The 23,928-nt window shown below is 41.3% G+C and overlaps 1 protein-coding gene across 1 annotated transcript; it reads left to right on the top strand.

Moving 5' to 3' along the window:
• The first annotated feature begins 266 nt into the window (after positions 1–266).
• On the top strand, positions 267–22,392 carry lrrc4cb (leucine rich repeat containing 4C, genome duplicate b). The gene is made up of 2 exons (XM_031569678.2): positions 267–2,781; positions 16,732–22,392. Exon 2 carries the CDS (start codon positions 16,786–16,788, stop codon positions 18,673–18,675), a length of 1,890 nt encoding a protein of 629 aa, XP_031425538.1. The 5' UTR covers positions 267–2,781; positions 16,732–16,785; the 3' UTR covers positions 18,676–22,392.
• The last annotated feature ends 1,536 nt before the right edge of the window (positions 22,393–23,928 follow it).

The following is a 23,928-nucleotide window of genomic DNA, read 5'->3' as shown; positions in this document are numbered from 1 at the left end:
CTACGTGTCCTTCACATGACCCTATACCATCAAAATGGGTTTGAGGATGATACCAAAACGAGTTGCCTAGAAAAGATACCACTAGTGACATTGTGTGTTATTGTATGTGCACCACTGAGGCTCCTGTAAAGGTTCCATTGTGTGTTATTGTATGTGCAGTACTGAGGCTGTGTATAAAGGTTCCATTGTGTGTTATTGTATGTGCACGCCTGAGGCTCATGTAAAGGTTCCATTGTGTGTTATTGTATGTGCACGCCTGAGGCTCATGTAAAGGTTCCATTGTGTGTTATTGTATGTGCACTACTGTAAAAGTTCCATTGACAGGTGGACAAGTAGGACACCAGTGTGGCCATTGACACCCAACTGTAGTCTTCTTAGACTCTGTCAACTATATGTTGTTTTTGTGCAGAATAAACCATAGTGGTTGTGTGTGTGTGTTCTTTGGTCTGTGAAGATCTTAGGCTTACATGGTCCAGGGAATTGTAAAGGAAGTCTACTCTATGATACCTTTTACAATGAATGGCTTTGAAGATGTCAGAACACAAGCTGAAGCACATACCTATGTCCTTGGTACACGCCAGCCCTGCACAAAACTGAAGTCAGAATACCATTAGTTGGGCTTGGAGACGTGGCTTTAACTGAACTCTCCCATCAACTGTCTGCAGAAGGACCAGGGAGAACGTGGAGCGCTCTGGAGACTGCATGGGCTGCAGACAACTGCAAAAGCCCTGCCTCCAGAAATGCCTACAAAAGCCCTGCCTCCTGACAGGCTTGCTGCCCTAAAAGGAGAAGGATGGAAAAACATATGGGGTGATGTGGAAAGACACCTAAGAATAATTTGATGACATTGTGTGACTTTCTGCATCTAATGACGTGCCAGCTACTGAGAACAGTACTGCAAAATAATAGGTTAACTAATATTTGTAAGTTAAGAAAAATATCAGTAGGCTTGTTCTATGAAAGACCCATCCTGCTGCTCCCGTGTATATAAAGGACGTCGTTGTCTTGCTAGTCTTGGGCTACATGTGCCATCCTAAGAATCCACACACAGGTGCAGTAATGTGCAGTTACCATCTGAGGTGTTCCTGCTGAAGCGGTAAGCATGGGTAAACATTAGAGCAAATGTTGCTCTTCCTTCTAATTCTAAATTATTTTAGAACATGTGTTGTGGCCATCTTGACTGACGCAGCAGCATAAAAGGTAGACAGACAACAAGTTCATGGAGATTTAAAGATAAAGAAACTGCACTCACATAATACTCATATACATAAAATGGATGAGAAAATAATGAAGGATACAGAAGTATGAGCACAGATGAGGGCAATTAAATGAATTGTGCCCAGCTACCACCCACTGCCTCTGCATTGTCACCCCACGGCCAGATGGGGGCGCAGTGGTCGCAACATGTGACCGCCTATCCCAGTTCAGCAACAATTTAGTTTACCAGCATCCATCCCCTCCACCTGGTCAGGGAACTGCTGGGGTTTCAAACCTGCACAATCAAAATTGTACATTACTGAAATGACGCAATTTAATCAATGAATGTGTGCCTGATCAACAGTCCGTAGCACATAGCCTACATATTCTGTATGCAGTCCATAGCCTAACATAATAACCTTTTATATCCCACAGCCACAATACGCATTTGACACTTGCTATAACTGCATCCATTCTATCTAACACAGTGGGTTGTCCAAGTAGCAGCATATATCAGTTCCAACCAGTATCCAGAGAGGTAACATCTTGCCTATTTGAGATGCGGAGCGTCCACCATTCGCCTCAGGAACTGCAGGAGATGTTTAGACGATGTAAACTGCATCAGTGCGTTCTTTCATGAGAAGGAAACGCACGTACTTTGATAAGCTTACAAGGCAATTGTCTTTTTGACCCCTTTTTTGTTGGTTCGTTTCATTCATCTAAGAGAGCCGCTCTGCGGATACAGACGTGAACAGTTCTACAGCGTCCAAGTCATCAGCTGGATGACAGAGCACTGCCACTGAGAGGAGTTGATGATGGTCTTCGGATACAGCTCGTAAACGGAATCGATGGGCAGTTGGAGCATTTTGGAGCCATGGAACCGTTACCATAACACCGCAGTTTGGGATTCGCAGCAATTTGTCCAAGGTTTTAAGAAAACAAAAGCAGTAGCCTATTGACGGAAAATTGATGAAAAAAAGAGGAGGACAGTTTAGAGTCGTTTGGAAACTTCAGGGCGAAGACACATATCTCTTCAGAGGCAGCTATTTTTCACTTGACTCATTAATCAACCACAGGCGGTTTAGATTTGGGCATTGCTGCTAACAAGAGCCGTGGAACACAGATGATGCACGTTTTAGGAAACGCGGTAAAATAGCATTTAGAGCAAAATACGCTTTCTAATAGCCTTCATGCTGAACATATGCCCGTGGATTCCAGTTGTTCAGAATAACTAAACTGGATTTTTTCCCCCATCGGAATACCAGTTGAGGGGAGGCAATGCTGGGAGCCCCGTGATTTTTTTCTCACCACTGGGGAAAAAAGAATTCGACGGTGCTGATTGAACTTGGGCGAATATGCTGCTCTTTGTTGCTCGGGATTTTTAAATTCTTAAATATTTTGAATATTTTTGTAGTTGTGTTTTTATTTGTATAGCCTACCTGTCCATCACCCTACACGCTATAGCCTACCCCTCAAAACACCTAATCATACATGGATTAGGGTACACCGCGTCGATTGTCGAAGCTCCTGTGGATTTTTTATTTTATTTTTCAGCTCCCGCACGTTTCAGCGTTTTATAAATGCGTAAGTATGCTAGGCTTATTTATGTTTCATGAAACATTTTATGCAACCTTTTGAAATGTTGAATATGCAGCCTGCAGACACGTGCTTTATAATTAGCACATCAATTTGAATAGGTGTTTTAATTGTCTATCTATCTATCTGTCCATCAATCAATGTATCCACCTATCTATCTATCTATCACCTATCTATCTATCTATCTATTTATCTCTCTATCTATCTATGAGGTGGTGGTGGTGGAGTCTTGGCAGTGGCAGTGCGACAGTGCGTCTGAGTGATGTTTTTTTTTTCTTTACCCCCCTTGTGGTGCTCCATTTATCATTATTTTGCCATACTACGGAATTAGATCATTAATATTCAGATCAGCTGCATATACACAATTTGCAAGACATGGTTTTCATAATCACAACCAAGATAAGAATGTAACAAATCTGCAACTTGTGAGTTCACACGAGTTCCATGAAAGACACATTCAGTTGTTCATCTATTAAGAATTCATCAGTTTGCACACCGTTTTCTTGTTGGCTAATGTGTCCATTGGTTTCATGAAGATCACAATGACGGTCTCACAACGTGGGTGGCATCATGCACTGGTGTGTGCAATTAAATGTTAACCACCGAACCACATTTGTTATTGGATAGGTGCTACTTTTTTTTTTCTTTTTTTTTTTTTACTGTAGGTTGGTTCCAGCAGGTCACAATCTGTGGGAATGTGTGTATCATTGAGGTTCTCCAAAGACATTATGTAATATTGGATGATTCATAGCGGTGGGCTGTTGTTTCAATAGGCCTATACTGTTTACGCTTTGACTGTTTTAAAAGGACCTGTTCTTCAGGTTCTGAAAGTATTCAGGCAGTGTGATACTTTATGTTTATGTTTGAACTCTTCATTTTTATGAACACAAATAGAAAACATAAGCTTTTCTTTAAAAGAGTGTTGCATTAATAAGCATGGTGTAGCTGCTGGATTGTTCAGTACTAGGAAATAGACTTTACATCACTCATTGCATAGACATAACAATGGTTATGCTACCCTCTCATAGCATATTTGGCATGGTTAAATGTTTCGGGTTCACCTAAAAGAGGACACGGGCTATATTCAGTCGGATACGTCATCTTATGTGTAGTTCCCCTTCTTGGTTAGTTACTTAATTTATAAATACATACATTAAGCACTGCTATCACTGGTTTAATGTTGGCTTCAATAAACTGGCCTATACATTGACAATTTTAGCACATCAAAACACACAACAAAAAAAGATCATTGCGCACTAGAAATCCCAGAAGACCCCAGTCGTTGAATACTAAAGATTATATCCTTAAAATAAGCCTCCTTGAGTAGAATGCTTAGAGAATTCCAATAGGGAAGACTTTTGTTGTTCTGAAGTTTTGAAATACTGACCATAAACTCAGACTATTATCATTCATATCTTCTCTACCTTTCATTGATAAAGTGGGAAGAGTGGTGCGTTCTGGCATGAATAGATCCTGGCAGATATGGTAAGCTCAACCAAAATAAACGACAGAACATAACAAACACTCTTTAAAAGGGTCACACAAACTCGCTGTGGTAATAATAATGATAGGACTAATATTATTTAGCTGTTAGTTTCCTGGAAACATTTGTACAGTTCAATGTGGAATACCACACTTTCCACATTTCCCAAACATCCAGAAGGTGCATACACCGTTTGAACAGTGTTGCCTGTTCCCCCAATCAGCAGAAGCAGAAAAGCAAATAAGAGATGGCCATGAATGTGGAACAATACCAGAAGACCATACAACTCTATCGAGAAATTGTTATAGTACCCTTCTGACACCATTGTTATTACTATTGTAGACCATTGGTCTTAACCCCTCAAGACCACCCCTCAACCAGGCCCTTTTCATCCCACCCTCAGTTCATTAGGCTCAGGTGCTGCTGCAGCATTGCAACAGTGTCTTGGTGGAAGCACTGAGGCAGTTCGTTTATTTCATTTCCTCACTTAAAAATATGTGTTTGTTACGTAAAGCGTACACATGATTGATACTCGTATCTGTTTTGAGGTTAAACAGAATCATGACTCCAGGAGAATTATGTATTTTTCACAGTTAAAGTGGATTATGAATAAAATCTCATGTGATGCAATCCCCTCAAAGCCATGTAAATCAGGCTGCCACATATGTTTTCCTTAACAATTAAATCACTTAAAGGTTATTCCCAGTTAGGCCTATATTGATGCTGAGTCATTTAAACTGAGTCGTCAGTTTACTGCGATTACAAGGGCATAGACCACAAGCCTTTGGTTGTGCTGTGCCCTAAATTTGAGCTGCCCGAAAAGAGATAAGTGAATATATTTAACTGACCTGGGCAAGTTTGAAGTGCACAAGTACAGAAAGAAAATACTGGAGTGATGCAGTTGACTGTTAATTTGTTAAATGGGTCACCAGGGGCAAAGGGCCAGAACCGGTTCTATCCCCTGTGGGCAGGACGTGTATGCCACTGAAAACAGCCCACTCAGCCAATACTGCCTCCATTAGCCACTTTAAATCCTTCCATTTAAACACACGCGGACTAGTTTACATGAAGGTGACATTACTGTGCTGTAGCTGCTACATTGGGAAGCTTGCGCTTCCTATGAATTCAGCTGCAAGTGTTTTTATTTGTTCTCCTGTGGGAAAGATTCAATACTTACAGCAGGGAATAAAATGACACTGCAAATGAATACATTGACAGGGAGGCTGCGAGTACGCAAGCATTGGTTTCAAAGACAGACATTTGCATCCAACTGAACACTAAACTGATTGTAGTTATGCACAGTTTTTAGTTTTGTGCACAGCCCTGTTCAGCCCGCCTACCAACAAACTAAGTATCTGTCTCTCAGATTACCTGATGTTGCTAGTCTTTTATTAATCTTACGGATTCTGTATCCTCGTAGACCTTCATAATTTAAAGCAAGAGGGGGAACTGGATGGAATTTAAAGTAGATGTGGCCTTCACTGTGGAATAACAGTAAAAGTGTGTGTATTGTAGGTGTTTGGAGTTATGATATTGATGAATTTACAAAGTGGCTTTAGTGTAGTAAGAATTCTACATGGGAATAACATCATATCTATTTGTACTTGGCCCTTTCTGATGTTTTGTAGACTCAGGAGTAATTCCCACCAAGGTCTCACACTGGCCAGCACTGTCCACATATGTCCAGCCTAAGCCAACAACAAAAGCACAGTGAGTCAGGGGAGAGACACGCTGGGCTGCTGGGAGGGAAACATGATTGCTCGAGAGGAATTCTGTCTTTTACAAAAGCAGTGTCACAAATGCAGTGGTAGAGAAAAGGCAAATCCACAGTATGACTGGTAGCAATGAAAAGAGTTTCCAGTTACTACTGAATTGATTTAGTTTTCCTTCCCTAGCCTTGTGAGGAAAACTTGACAAATGGTGTATGAGTGCACATCACTGTGTACTCGTCACATCTCACCTTTACAGTTAATGCAAACAAAAACTTGAACTTAAACATGTACAGTCTCACTAGCAGTGCAAATGATTGAACTAGGCACACTGGCCCTGGAGGCATATGTTTTGAACAACTTATCATATCACCATGACAATTGAAATTTTAGAACTTCAAAATGGATGATGACCGTAAATGATTCAGATGTGAATAATGTGATATCCACTCTTTGACTATATCAACCAAGGCCCTGTCCTTGACATTTAAGGCTAAGATTGGCATTGGATGAGGACCACATGATGTGCATGAAATAAGGAATTACACTGGCCTCAGAAATGTTAATGTTAGGATTTTTGGCCATCTCTATTTGGAGTAAGATGTTTGACATGTCTCGCTTGATAACCACAGTCAATCATGATTAAACAGTAATGAATAGGCTGAAGGATGGGGGAAAACATGGTTTCTCTCCATTACAAAGTTAAACAAATTGAAGTCAAGGACATTTACTGGTCTAATGGCATGATTGATTTTCCTCTATAGTATGCAATCACGAAAGAAAAATATATACAATGAAAATAACAAATAATTTGTCATTTGTTAAAGCAGCAGTAAGGCGTATTCATCCAAAACTAACAAGCTAATGAGCTAAAAGCTAACATATTTGCCATGCAAACCTTGCCTTCTATTTTGGCAATATACAGTATTTGGTGACATTGTGCTGTAGGTTGTGAGGTTTCAAAAAACTACATCGAGGATAGCTTGGGTTTCATCGAGGATAGCTTGGGTGAGGATTGAGACCTGGATAAAAAAACGACATAGTGGATAGCTTTGGTGAGGTTTGAGACTTGGATAAAAAAACTACATAGTGGATAGCTTGGGTGAGGTTTGAGATCTGGATAAAAAAACGACATAGTGGATAGCTTTGGTGAGGTTTGAGACTTGGATAAAAAAACTACATAGTGGATAGCTTGGGTGGCTATTGGGGGCGTCAGGTTTATTTAGCTGTCCACATGACTGTCATTAAAATACATTTATGGAAGTTAAATAACTAGTTACTTACAAAAGCATACAGTACTCCAGAAATAGCACAAAACCTGCATATGTGCCTTTAAGTATGGTCAATGATAGAGCTGTTCTTTAACACCTCAGTAGTAATCATAGACTTTTAGAAATTGTTTATTTAAAAACAATAATTAGTTTGACTATTCATTTCTCTCATCTGACATTTGGGAGTGATGCTAAAACGTTTCAAATGAGAGAGTGGTGTCAATAAATGGTGAGAAGAAATTCATAAAGGGGAAGACTATTTCACTCAAGCAAAATCATTAGCTCTTTTTGTCATTGTCATTTTCACACGTGTTTGCCATTTTAGGAAATAGAAACCAACAGATAGATTTGAATGAAATAGAACATTACCCAAGAGACAGCAGATGAGCTGAAAGCATAAATGTGCTACAGCAGTTCAGTCCTGCAGCAGATGTCTGACGCCATGAGCTGACAATCTGGAATGCTCCGTCTGAGGGGCATCTGGCAGACTGGAGGTGTGCCAGCAGCGTCAAGCGTGGGTGAGAAGACGCACATCTAGGTGTAGATTTAATGGATTAATTCTGACAATCAAAGTGAATGAAAACAGGTTTGCTATGAAGTTAAAGTTCCAATTGTCTTAAGAAATAATCATATAATTATTTAATAGAATTTATGAGTGGTGTCACTGTTAGCCAAGATGTATTCTGAACATAAAGTATTAAACCACAGGACTCTAAACAGCCTTTGAGCTAAACATTTATTAAATCGCTCCCCATATCAAGTTGATGATCCAAATGGTACATTCTGTAACATTAATGAGGGCGATAAAGCACTGAGCGATTAGAGCAGAGATGTGTCGTTGTCCTAGTTGTAATTAATACAGCCTTGTCTCCATTTGGATTTGTTTTCCAGACACAACAGCAGCAATGTGGCCAAACAGGTTGGCTATCTTGTCAGCACATCTATGTTTCTCATTGTTGTTTTTGCTGTTTTTTTCTTCTCTCTAATGTTTTGTCACTTTGGATAAAAGTGTCTGCTAAATACCTTAACTATAACTGTACAACTATGTGACAAGAGGTGAACCTGTGAGCTGACAGCTGTGTCAAGTGTTTCTGTTCAGCCTGCCTACGTCAAAAAAAAGTCCCATTACTAACAACCACTTCAGGTTAATCAGTGTTTTAAAAGAGTTAAAGCATGCCTAAAGCTCGTTTGGGAAGTAGTCAATTATAAATGTACATAGTTAGCACCACACGAGAAAATGAAAATGATTGCTTTAAAAAATAACAATGTGAGAAAACCAGAAGGGTGACATTAACCTGCTGTGCAGTATCACACATTTAAAGTGTGCAACCATGCAGTGACATTAGCAATTATTGTAACAATGCCTGTATGAACCCCAATAAGATATATTTGTCCACGCGGCTAGCCGAGGTCCGGCCACCATATATTTAGTGCCTTAATACAGTCTGATTTCATCACACAGTGTACTGATACTCAACAGCTCCAGCCTGTTGGAGAGCATAAATTTAAAATAACAGGATGGATGGGGGCATGCTGTGTCCTCCGACGAGACACAATCCACTCAAAAGCTCAAGATGCACTGAATTTATGTGTGCTGGATTGCTCACTGCTGAGTGTTTCAATTGTCCTTGCCCCATGCAGTCAATACTAATTACTAGGGAGGACTGCATGGCTACAGTGAGATTATCATTTTAAGCAGGAAAACAAAACTGCCACACCAAACCTGATTATAATTCCGCCAGCAATCCCCTTCACCTAGTTTAGATTACTAAGCATCTCCTCTGGGAACTCAGGTCTCAGGCCATTTTAGACACATAATGTGTGTCTCCATATGAACTTGTAACGGTGTCAGGGAGGGTATGACGAGGCCGGATGCCGTAACTCAAAGGCCCAGTGTGTGTGTGTGTGTGTGAGTGTGTGTGTGTGTGTGAGTGTGAGTGTGAGTGTGTGCGCGTCGTGAACCAGAGGATGCACCTTCATGATGGATGGGCTGGCTGTGGCAGCAGCTCAGTCACCGCTCATTCCCGTAAATGGAATCAGCATGTCCTGGAGGATTATCTCCGAACTGATGGGAGCATAAACAAACGAGGGCATTCCATACGTCTCTCAATTAATCAAGCTGGGCCATCTCATCCTGCAGCCCAAAGCGTAGCCTAGGTCAGCTCAGGGAGATTTATAGTGCACTGTCAGCCCTAGCATGCAGCATTCCTCTCCTCTCCTCTCCTCTCCTCTCTGGCTCCTCTGCATGCAAATGGCTAATGCATGCGACAATGAACCCAACGCTGTCATGCCAGCTTGACCTACAGAGATATTCAGCTGCGACTGCTGATATGGGATCCCCCCTCTTATTAATTGCAGGACAGGCCGCTTTGCTGTGGGTCATATTGTCTTTTGGGCTGCCCTGCCATGTCAGTGTGCACCTCAGCACCAACGGCTCTCTGAGAGGATTGCCTGTGTAATGCAATCTGTATTCAGGGGATGAGAGTCTTGTGAGCTGTTGCTCTAGCATTTGTGGCCGTGCATGGGGATCCAGTCATTTCTGCTTCCCTGTTTCTTGCTGTTTGGTTACAGATGTTGTGCGCTCAGATCCCCATCTCCTCCGCATTATATATTTTGCTTGCTTAGGAGACCATTGCTTTCTAAAACGGGACTCTGCAATAATTATGATCCTCAATCTTCTGCCTGTTCAAATGGAGACTTGTTGAATCTGCCAACTGAAACTACCATGCCAGCACAATCTAGATCCTACCTATAAAGCGACCTCTATTTCCAGCTGTGATTCTGTGTTTAATTACTATACATGGTGACTTAGCTGCTGAATAATGAATGTGCCTCCATGCTCTATGTGCTCCGACTATTAATGCAGTGTGCCAAGGCTGCTTCTCTTTTTTTCCCCTCTCATCCCTCCCTCCTGCTCTCTGTGTCGTCCTCCCTCTCTTTCTCTCCCTCTCTTTCTCCTTCCCTCTGTCTCTCTCTTTTTCTCTCCCTGTCTCCCTATCTTTCCTTCTGTCTCTCTCTCTTTCAAATTCAAATTCAAAAGTGTTTTATTGGCATGACAAATAGGCACTTGTATTGCCAAAGCAGTCATTACATACAGGACAAGAAATCAGAACATACACAGATACAGAACATATACACACTGACACAAGAAATCACAGGTACAAGAAATCAGAACACAAACATATGGAAAACATATGTTATACATATGGAATATATGGAATACATAAAACGCTCTCGCTTTCTCACTCTCTGTCACACATGCACACCCACATATATCAGATTTATGTTCCCCCACTCTCCTGTATTTTCGCCGCCTGTCCTTCCCTGGCCTCGTAGTTGTAGGGAAGTAAGAGTTGGTCAGCTGATGAGCAATCCCTCAAAGTCGATTCATTTCTTCTCATGCCACTTTGTGGCTCAGTTCCCTGTGTGCAACTCAAGGGTAAGAGGAGCCATTCCCACTTAAGCCAGCAGAGCATTTAGTATTCAGACAAGATAACATGACAAAGAGGTGCAACCTGAATATGTCCTTGGTTTTAACTGTTGAAAAAGCAGGAGCATTGAAGCCATGTAGCCAGAGCCAGGTAGAATGCTGCGGTAAAGTTTCATATACGAAAATAAATGAGTTAGAAGTCAGAGGAGTTCAGTCAGTGAGCCAGAACGCGGGCAGTATTTTAAAAAAAAAAGCTTTTCTCGCACAGTGCTGTTGTTCTATTAAGACTGAGTGACCCAGTCTGACTCCTTTCAATCTGACGAGTAAATGAAAAATAAACGGGAATACACACTGGTGTGTACAATGATGAGGTATCTTTAGTCAACACCTCCATCATTCCCCAGATGAGTCTCACGCCCGTACATCAGAAAAGGACACGCAGGGTCTATTTAAGCTCGATCGCCACGCTATTATTGTGTATACAACTTGTGTTCTCCACTGGAGTAAATATTATATTTTATACATATTATGGATGCTTGGATGTGTCATTGAAATGGAGGGAACTAGTGCCAGAGCACGGCACTTCAATCTACTTGCGGCTTTGAGATGTGCTGTATCTCCTTTTCAAGGCATGTCAGCGTGTCACTCTCTGAGTCCCAGTTTTGGCTGCTGCAGTGATATGAAGGATGAGCTCTGTGAATGTTTTTTCTTTGCAGTGAGGCAGTGAACTAAAAGTATATTTTTCAGGGCCCTGCTCTTAAAGTGATTAGATGTGGTATGGCTTGGTGTACAGTATATTTTAGAAAGTTTTTGTGTGTGTGTGTGTGTGTGTGTGTGTTGGTTTTAGTAACATTGTTCCCAAAGCTCCACACTCCCAATGCATCCTCTCTAGGGAAGAAGCCTGCACATTTACTTCATTGTTTATTGCGAAGAGACGGGATACTTTTTGTAAATCAAAGCTGATGGTTCAGCCCTACTAGATAAATCTCTGTGTGTTCTTATCGTGGCATGAAAATACTTTGGTGAAATACCCCCACTGTACAGAATAATGAAGTGACGGCGATAATGTGATTACTGTGCTTATATAAAATGTGTGGGCAGGAGATAGATATATTTGATATTTAGTTTAGCAGCATTATTAAAACCAAGGAGGGCTCGGTAGATTTGCAATGTATGATTTGTGAGTCCTGGCTTCAGAAAAAAGCTTTGGGAATGGAAATGAACTGGCTTAGGATACACCTCCCTTAATGACATTTTACATTTATTTTTTGTTAAGGCCATTTGCTATACTTTTCTGTACACTAGTCATGAATTTCAAGTGTACTTCAGATTTCAGAAGACTGTCCCCTCTTTCAAAAATACCAAGACTACATTGCACCAATGTATCATTCAGAGATGATGTGTCATTCATTCAGTTGGCAGCTAGATCAAATGTATGGCAAACTCATTCAGAATTTTCTAAGCTAAGTCGATATTGAACACATATTGCTGTCCCTTTTGTCTGGAAGAATATACAAGAATCACAACTCTCTGTGGTCAACAGATATTTTTTGATATGAAAAAGCCAGTGTTTTGCCATTGCATAATAAAGGAGGTTGTCAGATGGGCCTTTTGGCGTAGTGCAATTTGGTGTACTGTGCTGCTCTGACAATGCACTGTAATAACGGCTCAGCACACATACAGCTTGAGCAGCACAACCAAGCACATTGGGAAACTGGTCCGTTAAGATAGAAATCAAGCCCCATCCTGCCTCTGGGTCGCTGATGAGACCCCCCCCCCCCACACACACACACTCCATTCTTCTGGGCCTCCAACCTTCAACTTACATGATTAGGCTATTAGCCACCACCTGAGCCTAATTACGGCTGAGGGGATGAGGGGAAATATTTTGGCCAGAGGGCCTTGGAGAATGCTGTACAGGAGGCGCATAATTAGAAAAAATAGAAGTCTGACATTTTTGTTGTTTTGTTTGCATGTTTTCACAGGCAAGTGTGACCTACTGTGACTCAGCCTTGTATTACAGTAATGTGATGCAGTGTTCTCACCATAGCCAATCTATTATGGAACTGACTGCATTAAATGATTAGTGACCTTAAGCGTATTTCATGTTTTGCTCTTACATTACTGTCATTGTGTATAAAATTACATGCTGTAAAGTAGGACACACACTACTATAAGGACGACATCTAACTGTATTTAAACAGCCTCCTTTTGCTGCCTAATGTTTGTCTTATGGAGTTAGACTTTTAGATGAATCTTCCTCCTCACTCATTTCTGTCACTGTGCTGCATTACTACAGTCAAGTGGTAATGGTATCTAATTAATAAAACCTCACATATCATAATGATAATACTTCTAGAAAGCAATTTTAATAGATGTCAAGACAAATACGTTGCTACTAGCACTCTTCCTACTCTGTTATGCAGGATTATGTAACAGCAGTACATATTTGACAAGAAGATAGTAGGGGGTAAGTAAGGTGTCACATTTCTGATCACCCTTCTCTGAAGCGCCGTTAATGAGCGTATGCTCTGCCCACTGTGTCCATGCGTTTCTCTCTGACAGGTAGCAAGGAACCATGCCACAGTTAAGCTCCACCGCCCTAATGATATACCTTCCCAAGCCTATTGCTGCACTATGTGTTTTACAACACTTTAACATACAGTGTTTCTTACGCAGCAATTTTATGTGCATTTATCAAAGCCCACCCCCTCATTCCAACCCAATGATGCTGGTGCAGACGCCAACACGGATACTATGCACTGAGTTCAAGTAGGGAGAGCTATATACTATGAGTTCAAGTAGGGAGAGCTCTCGCAGCCTCAGCGTATATATATTTTTTTGTCACAGCACCAACATTGGCTCGTCTGTAATTAATGTGGGTGTCTGTCTCTAAATTCGGCATCGTCCATGGGAGTGCTGCGGCAGACTCTGACTGTGGCTGAGATGCAGACATCCGTGCCATCTCAGATTCCCTTCTTTTCACAGGGATGTGCTGCCACTGATGTCACAGGAAGATAAAACAAAGCAAATAAATAAATAAAATGTAAATATAAAGCCGCCTCTGGCGCTAGCATTAATAATGGCAGTAAAGTCAAATACAGTTAACATGTGAGTTTAGGTTTAGGTGGCCCTCATATTAATATCGGTCGTTAAAAGGTTGCTTGCTGGAGGTTAATAAAATGACTATGAGGGTTTTCAGCATTTGCACATTCTACGGAATGCAATGCAAAACCCAATTTAGTTGGCTTGAATTAATGGACAATATTTATGCTGCTTTTCTGGAAATTCTGAGAGAGGGGTGCGCTCGGTCTTCCACCACAGCAAAGGTGGATTGCACTGACTTAAACTCTGAAAGGGATTTAACGCATCAAATGTATTGGTTCCCACTGCAAGTAAGCAAAGGGAAAAGAAAAAAATAAGCTCTTTAAGAGTTTACTTGAGGGTGAATCATACTTCTTTTGGAGCCTGTAGATTTGGTCTAACAGACCAGGTCGGAGGGAAAAACACTGAAGCGGTGAAGAGCAATGTTGTTCTGAACACCCAAAATGAATCCACTCATGTGGAGGCCCAGCTCAGATTTCCTGGCTGTGTGTCACAGAACAGCATGGCTGTAAATCCCTTAATTCATTATTAACGATTTCCAAAGAATAAATAAAAAGAGCAGAGGGCCACACATCTCTGGAAAACCCCTTCATTACCATGCTTTCACACCATTCGCTTCAGTTCAAACTCACCATCAACACTGCAGTAACACGCCATATGAGCATGTCAACCCAAATGAACAGACAGACAGGTATATTGCAATGTGCACGTCCTTTCTCTTTAAACAGTCCTCACCTCAGTTCTCAGCTTTCATTTATCGTAACATTTGCAGCATTTGTTAGTTTTGGCAGTTATAGAAATAGAGTGGCAGAAAGTGCGGAATCATCTGGCACTATACCGACCTTATACACTGTGCCTGTGACTAACCGCAGAGGCCTAAGCTGTTTTTGTCAAATGTAATCCTCAACGGGTCTGATCTTCATGAGGTTAAAACACTCACAGCTTTCAATCAAATAGTCAGAACCGTGATTTATTATAAAAAACAATGTTTGGTGCATTCATTGGATCTTGTAATCCAAATGACTATATCAAGGGGGATACCGTGTGTTTGATCACATTTTAAATACTTCAATGGCTTTTATTGTTATGTGAGGATATCTGGTGTCATTAAATTATGCAGTTGTAATCAGGACTTGAAATACATGAAAAATGAAATGTTGGCACTGCGCAAATCTGGTCCTGGTGTGCTTGTTTTGTGAACATGTGTCATTTGGTGAGTGCTTGTGAGCATGCTGTGTGTATCTGGTGTGGAAATGGTGCCTAAGTATTTAGCCCCACGGATAGAGTGTTAGAATCCAGAGCTTAAGCCCTTACATTTCAGTCCACCTGCTGAGTCTGAGACAGGTGCCGCTGGATAGGTGCCGCTGCAATTTCATCTGATTGTTTCATTATAGTAATGGGCGAAGCGTATGCTAGTGTGTTAAAATGGTTTTAACACCAGTATGAGAGTATCTGTCCTAACATACAGGACAATTAGTGTCCCATTTAATCTCCCTGCCTGACGTCACTCATTAACAAAAGCCCTGCGATTTATATCTGTGATGCACCTCTATCTATGCATTTCCATTTGAGGGTTCTGATTAAATCTGCATTCTAAGATAGAAATGCAAATTATATTTGCCCCTATGTGTTCTGAGAGATTATCTATAAGCATCGTGCTTTTGTGACATGCTTTTCTTTTTTCAATGTCAGTCTGACCTGTACGGCGATTTTGTGAATCCACTATATTTTTACATTTAAAGGAGGCCTTAGTGCACCTGCCATCTGAGTCAGTGCACCTGCACACAGAGTGCTCTGGTTTCAGCGCTTGTTTTATGTTGGGCAACTTGTCATTTTCAACTGGGTCAACTGCATCTGTTAGACATCAGTCTTTGTCCAATTATCAATTATACACCCCCTCCTTTATTACAACACCAATGTTTTATTGTGAACTGTCACTAGCTCAGTAGATGTAATCACAATATGAAGTGTCTAGTCCAACAGTGATAAGTGATAATAGCCTTTTCACATTCATTACACTAAAAGCGTAGATACAATGATTTAGATAAATGCTTGAAGTTTTGAGAGTGTCAAGTATTTTGACCGGAGTAAATGCAAACTACTGTCCGTCGAGTTGTAGGGCTAAATCAACATGACTTCATGTGCTGCTGTTTTTACTGCTGTGTAGTACAAATGTACTGGGTGCAGTCTTATCTGATTTTGTGGAATATCCATCTGAACGAAATATCCGCTGTGGCCAAAGGCTCTCATTTAATCTGCTGCTAATGGGTTTAAAACCAACACCTGTGAGACCACACACTTCCTCTCTGGGGGAACATACCATGAAATTGCACAGAAAGCCCCAGTCTTTATGGCCTGATGTTAACTGCGAGGCATGACGTGTAAATATCCATCATTGAGGGGGAGCAGTGTGCTGTCTTTTTGGTGCACTGTTCATCCTGTTTTTGTTGGATCGGTTTTACTCAACAGCATGGATTTGATCGCAGTGTTTCATGAGGTGGAATGTCAAGCACAGGCTTGCTCCCAGCATGTTACCTAATCGTAATTCATTTGCAGTTAAAAGAGGAATGTGGGATTGTGAGAAACATCCAGCTATCAAACTACATTTCCCTCAGAACTAAATAATCTATATTGTAGCCTGCTCCTCTGATTCCTACAAAGTCTCACTGACTGAGTCAAAAGATCTGGGTGGATGCACTTAATGCAGAACAATGCTCTTTCTGGTGGCCAGTATTTCCTCCTGACTTGGAATCAGATTTCAGTGGCAGGGCTCTCGTTTCATGACATCATTGGGGTTTTTTCTGACCTCACTATTTACTTATTTGGACCCATAAAGAGTTTTATTGGTCTTCGACTGTGTTTGTGTAGTTGTTTATAGTAGCTGTAATATTATTGACTGACACATTTATTGCATTAACCCTTATTTTATTTTGTTTTCAGACTGTCTAATTCCAGAGATTTGGAGAGAGAGGAACAGCAGCTGATAAATTATGAATGTTGAACAAGATGACCTCTTACCATTGGAACCAGATGATGAGAGGTTCTAGATGGAAAGGAGCCTTGTCTGACCCCCTCTTCGTGCTGCTGTTGCTGCTCCAGTTGTTGGTGGTGGCCGGGTTGGTCAGAGCCCAGACCTGCCCTTCGGTGTGCTCCTGCAGCAACCAGTTCAGCAAGGTCATCTGCACACGCCGAGGATTGCGAGACGTGCCTGATGGCGTATCCACAAACACTCGTTACCTGAACCTCCAGGACAATCTCATCCAGGTCATCAAAGTGGACAGTTTCAAGCACTTGCGCCACCTCGAGGTCCTGCAGCTCAGCAAGAACCACATCCGAAGCATAGAGATAGGGGCTTTCAATGGACTCGCCAGTCTCAACACACTGGAGCTTTTCGACAATCGCCTTACTACTATTCCCAATGCAGCCTTTGAGTATCTGTCCAAGCTGAAGGAGCTGTGGCTGAGAAACAACCCCATCGAGAGCATCCATGCTTATGCCTTCAATCGACTCCCCTCCCTGCAGAGGCTGGACCTGGGCGAGCTCAAGCGGCTCTCCTACGTCTCTCAGGCGGCTTTTAAAGGCTTGAGCAATCTGCGCTATCTTAACCTGGGCATGTGTAACCTGAAGGAGATCCCCAACACCGTGCCCTTGGAGCGGCTGGAGGAGCTGGAGCTGTCGGGGAACCAGCTCTCGGTGCTCCAGCCAGGCTCCTTCCGGGGGCTCGCCAACCTGAAGAGGCTGTGGATGATGCACGCTCAGATTCAGACCATCGAGAGAAACTCCTTCGATGACCTGCAGTCGCTGATCGAGCTCAACCTGGCCCACAATAACCTCACCCTCCTCCCACACGAGCTCTTCAACCCCCTGCAGCGCTTAGAGCGGGTGCATTTACACCACAATCCTTGGAATTGCAACTGCGACATACTTTGGCTTAGCTGGTGGCTAAAGGAGGTGGCGCCGGCTAATGTTAGCTGCTGTGCCCGCTGCTACTCACCAGTCAACTACAGAGGACGATACATCGGAGACCTTGACCAGAGCTATTTTCAATGTCATGCTCCTATCATAGCAGAGCCACCCTCAGACCTTAATGTGACAGAGGGGATGCCTGCAGAACTTAGATGCGGAACAAATACATGGACCGCAATCACCTGGCAGACACCAAACGGTTCGATAATAAATGTTGGGGCCGTCCCCTCAAGAATCTCCATTCTCAATGACGGGACACTGGTCTTTTCCAATGTTTCACTGTGGGACATAGGGAGGTATACATGCCTAGTTGTCAATATGGCAGGCAACACGTCTGCCTCTGCTTTTCTAAATGTGACGTCCATAGAGAACAGTGGCGTCACCTACTTCACCACGGTCACTGTTGAAACTATCGAGTCACCAAATGATGAGGGCAGGACCCCAGTGCAGCCAGCCAATAGCTGGGCGTCATCCTCCACAACCAGGGGAACTCCAGTGGCGACAGAGAGAGCCTACACAATCCCTGTTACGGACATCGACGCTGAGAGTGTGGATGGCTTGGATGAGGTAATGAAGACTACCAAGATTATTATTGGCTGCTTTGTAGCGATCACTCTCATGGCTGCTGTCATGCTCATCATCTTCTATAAGATGCGGAAGCAGCATCACCTGCAGGATCCCGACGGCCCCACCCAGACCATAGAGATCATAAACGTGGACGATGAGCTAACGGGGATTCCCTCCTTAGAGAACCATCTGACACTGCCCCCTCTAGGGCATGACCACTACAATCATTACAATACCTATAAGACTCCTTATCACCATGGCCATACAATCAGTTCCTTGCATACTTCTGCGCATGAACCTTTACTAATCCAAGCCAGCTCAAAAGACAATGTCCAGGAGACACAAATCTAGTCTGTCTGAGTTGCAAATAAGGGGTGGTGTTGGACTGTGTGTGTTTGGAAGAGGTAGTGGAATCAAATGAAAACAATTACATTTGTAGAAAATTGGTGGTTTCATTTAGATGTCAAGGTGTGGTCCATCTTTAATGGATTACATGAATGTCATTTCAGAGGCGAGATTAGGATCATAAAATGTAGGAATAATCCAAACGATGGACAGAATCCTTCTGTGTGAAACAACAGGTGGACTTGTGATTTGGTGATACGGAGTGATAACATTTATCAATGTCATTGAGAGGATGTATGTACTCTTTAAACAAGTGTCTTTACAAAACGAAAGTTATTTATTTAAAATATATGTAGTGACTGAATCAAGAAAGAAAAAAAAAAACATTTTTCCTTCAGCACTTTCTTCTTTTCGTTTCTATGGGGAAAGAATGGTTTACCTTATATGTCTGCACATCAGTGTTAAACAATGTCACTTTTTAGAAATCAAAAATCATTACATCTGAAAACATGCTTTTCCAAATTTTCGAGACACTGACGCACGCTGCTATTTTTAATAGAAAAAAATGCTGCATCTGTGAAAAAAAATGCTACAAACCTAATAGCATAAATCATAATAACATAACCAGGTTATCACAATACCTCACAATTCTAGATATTTTTTACCTTTTAGAATTTAAGTTGTTCACAGTTTTTCATACAGTACATATACTGTAGTGTTATCTCAGATGAGTCATGTTCGTGCACAGCTGATGGCTGAACATGAAGAACTACCCTCGTCTTCAGGCCAGCTATACCATGACTGTGGGTGATATAAGGAAAAGACATCACTACCTACTCAGTCAGTCTAAATCCCAGCCACTGTATATGCCATAGGTAGTTGAAATTGAGTGCAGATTGAAGATGACACATGGGCATTCAGATGGTAAAACACATATAATTACATATCAGTGTACCGTTTTTTGTTGCAGGCAACCAATCACTTAGTTTTCATGCACTCCAGATATTCCAGCTACGTACCCTTGGATGTGTATTTAATTTGTTTTTACAAAGCCCATCTACTCCATTATGGGATAAAAGCCAGGCCTTCAAATTTAAATTCATCCCCCTCTGTCAAAATGAGTGGATGCTAAGGGATGGTCAAGAATTCAAATAAATGGCAAATTGTACATTTATAAGAGAGCAATACCAAACCAAACACCCATAGAAACAGGGCACGTAACCCTGCGTCTATGTCCAATGCGGTCTGATGTAAAGTTGAGACGGGGTGATAAAAGTCCAATGGTGGATTGCCTTAAATAGCAAGACTGTGTTGGCAATGACTTTCGGGTGAACGGGATAAACAGTCAAAGCTTTTTATCCAATCTAATTTTGTGTAGTTCTGTGTAGAAATGCAGCACTGAACGTTTGCACTGCATTGTAAAAAAACAAAACAAACAAACAAAATGATTCCAAAGCCTCGGTCCTTTAAACGTGTCCTCAGCCGACAGTCACTCCAAAGCCTCGGCCCTTTAAACGTGTCCTCAGCCGACAGTCACTACAAATTGTCCCTTTGCCCCATTTGAGTACTTCAATAATTCATATTTAACGCTTTTGCCCAGAGGGACAGTGTGGAGGCTGCTCTGTAAAAATGTCTCCACTTTGGTGAGGGAGAATATGAATACATATGAATATGACATATATGAATGTCCAATATGAATTTCAAAAAGCCTTGCTCACACGAACGTAGGAATTTTCAAAAACACTTGCTCCTTTTTTTTGGAAGGCCTACATACAATTGCACAGTGCACACTGATGGCTTGAAAAGGCCCAAAAGCAATAATGTAAGAACTCTGTTAATTTGAGTGGAACATGTTTTAAATTTAAAACTGACATGTTCTCCATTAAAATCAGTTCCTTTTGAAATTATTCATTTATTTTAAACAGCAGCATAATTTTAAACATCTGTAAATGGTGCCCTATAGAACAAAACTGGTGCTGAGTGCTCTGTAAATGTAGTGGTTGAGGTGGCTTTTGAGGTGGTCGTGGAGGGAGGTGAATAATGTAGGACTCCTTTAAGTTCTCTCTGAATCACATGCAGTTGATGAGGTCAAGGGGGACCCATTTATACACCAAATTGTCAGAGGTCCCTTTCAAGCCAGAGGAATAACAGTGTGAAATAACGTCTGATGTTAAAGATAAAAATGTTAAGGTAACCATGGAAACTAAACCTATCGTGGTTGGCAGACCTGTTCTAAAAACAGTTCACTGAAGAGAAAATTGAAGAACAATCATCAAATAAATAAATATTTAGAGAAAACAACATTATGTGACATATTTGTATGGCCTTTTTAAAACAATTATTATGCATCAGAAACCTATTTTTACATTCTAATTGAGCACCATTAATACTTTAAAAATATGAATTTTAAAATGACATTGGGCCATGATACTTAGTTGTGTATATTATTTATAATCTTGTATAATTTTAGTTTTTTACCTGATTTCAGCTTTCATGTTGTGTTGCTAACCACTTCCTCACTGTCCTCGCCCCATGAGTTGTCATGTTAACCACCGTGAGTTTTCAGTGTTAACCTGATCTGGTAGAATGTCTTTGTCCTCCTATACATCAGACAGAAGATGATTACATCGTTTTATAATTCGTCCTGTGACCAAGCATTATCATTCCAGACAAACAAACATCATGCCAGCATTAAGAGTTGTGTCAAAAAAGTCTATTTCTCCAACACTTGACCAAGTGGTCTGTAGCTCAAATGTAAACCATTGTTTCCCTTATTCTCTTTTTGATTTTATTTTATTTGTAAAAAATAGGGTATGGGAAGAAAAAATAGAAAACTATTGTTTCCTTTGGTAGTGTAAAATACAGTAGGGTTGGGTGGGTGTGGGTGTGGTTGTTTCCATTTTTTTTTACTTAAAATATGTTGAATGATTTGATACTGGAATCCTTGTCTTGTGTGTTGTTCTGAGGTACATGATCCAGGAACACCTCAGCCTGTCCTTCTCAACCTTGATAATTCATGGCTGTCTATCCAAAAAAAAAAAAAATGAACACTAGACTGCAACATTTATAGGATGAATTGAAAGTGGGGAAATTCAAGGCTGACTGACTAAACTGGCTTTTTAAGACAATGTACTTAACTTGACAGCTCATAAAATAATATTGCTATATCCATGTGCTTTACTGTCACCCTATGAATAATTGAGTCACCAGAGTGTTAAAAAGCTCAACCATGCCTTCTCAAGGCAGGAGCTATTGGGGGAACAATGTCCATTCCGTTAGGCTGCACATGCACCTCTGTTTCCATCTGGTAATTACTCCAGTGCCGAGTGCTTGTTCCGCTGCAACTAGAAGCATTGCTCCGAATGCCCACAGTTGCAGCGGTTATGTGGCATTACACTGACGTAGTTCTTTGCAATCACATGCGTGTATACATGCTATCTAATGACGAGTGTAATTCATCATTGCATCCTCTTTCTCATTTCTTCTTCTTTTGATCTGAAGGACAAGAGATTTCTTTAGTGGTGGACATTTATGGAGTCCTTTGCCCACACCAAATCTTTGTCAGTTTTGATGTCTCATGTGTAAGACCGTTGAATAACAATAAGGTCACTGCTGTGAAATTGTTTCCTTACATTTCCAAAAAAAAAAATCATTTATTAATTCAAGAGATTGTACTGAACTTCATACCCAAATAAAAAATGAATAAAAAAAATGTGTTTTTTACAACTTGTTCGTTCAGTCATTTAGTTGATCAAGACACAGAGGTAACCGAAGTATTGTTGAGGTGCAATCAGAATGGACATAAACCGATATTTCCAATCAGCACTGCTCTCACACTGACAGACAGACAGACAGACAGATAGACAGACAGACAGACAGACAGACAGACAGACAGACACACAGACACACAGACACACAGACACACACACATTCACACACACATTCACACAGACACTTGAATTGTTCAGAGTGTTTTAACATCACGGACACTGAGGAACACTGGTGAGCCAAGTCAAAGCTGCCCTGGAGAAATTCAGACGGGATGTGTGAAGGGAGTGGTTCAGGAAGCATAGGGAAATTTCTCTGTGGTACAATTGCAGGCCTGTTTAAATGAGCATCGCCATGGTGGCTGTTTTATGCTACACCTAATGGCCACTTCTCATATAAAAATATTGTGTTGTGAAGTCAGTTTATTGCATTTGAATGCTATTCAGCTTTAGTGGCTTTGAGCAGAACAGATTAGCTGCAATAAAGTGTGTGATTTCTGGTGGTAAAAAATCACTCAGCTCTCTGTTTCTCCCTGTAGCAAATACAAGTGTAATCCATCTCTGAACAATTCTCACTTGCTGCTTCTTGTATTAATGAACTTGTTTCTTCATTATTGTTTTCGTTCCGTTGAGTGACATCTAATATATATGGGACTTCAATGAAATAGTCAGTGTCACGGGTCACCTTCAAATAAGGTGCCGCATCTCTTAGTAAATTATGGACGTGGCTCTACAGTTGTCTCAGATGAGTTATGGGCAGTCTGACATCTAATTCATGAGATTTAAGCCAAAATCTTGTTCACCTCAGACACTTGTTGTCTTAATTTATGTTGCCAAGTCTCTGACAGAGGGGGGCTGCATCAGTTAATGAATTCTGCCCAGACAATGCTATGTTTCTGTGGAGCTCAAAGAGATGACCAGACACTGAATGATCTAATTCCCCACTGAGATGCATTTCATAATCAATATTGGGCCTATGCATGATAATACTGTAACTGCATGAGCCTGTTTCTCAATAGAATTTCCATAATGTGCCTCAATATTGCTTTCTGTCCCATTTCACAGGTTGGGTTTTCTGACATTGCAAGGACGAAGCCCTGCAAATAAGTTGCACATAAGTTTATGCCACAATGGCGACCTAAATATGAATATGTGGCAGTGCCTGATCATCTTCACCTGCAGGCAAGAGATGATTTACTGCACATCTGAATTAGACAGCTGAAGCACTGTGATCGGTCGAGGAAAAGAATCAATCTTCATAATCCAGCCAACACTGTAACATTTTCAAAACTTTTTTCATCTCCATGGATGAGCGCTAACTACAAACATCAATTTATCTGCTTCTGAACTGTAATTACACATCCCATTTCTCAAAGGGTTGTTCACAGTAATTAGATTCCCTCACGGGGCAATCTACGACATGTGATGCAAGTTCACACTTCTCTAATTATTAGCATGAAAAAAGATTCAGAACTACCGGGGGGGGGGGGGA

Source organism: Clupea harengus, chromosome 6 (genome assembly GCF_900700415.2).
Source record: "Clupea harengus chromosome 6, Ch_v2.0.2, whole genome shotgun sequence".
Taxonomy (NCBI): domain Eukaryota; kingdom Metazoa; phylum Chordata; class Actinopteri; order Clupeiformes; family Clupeidae; genus Clupea; species Clupea harengus.
This window is presented reverse-complemented; position numbering and strand designations above follow the sequence as displayed.

What these genes read in the sequence shown, in the direction of transcription:
- lrrc4cb (XM_031569678.2), top strand. Translation starts at nt 16,786, where the DNA reads ATGTTGAACAAGATGACCTCTTACCATTGGAACCAGATGATGAGAGGT.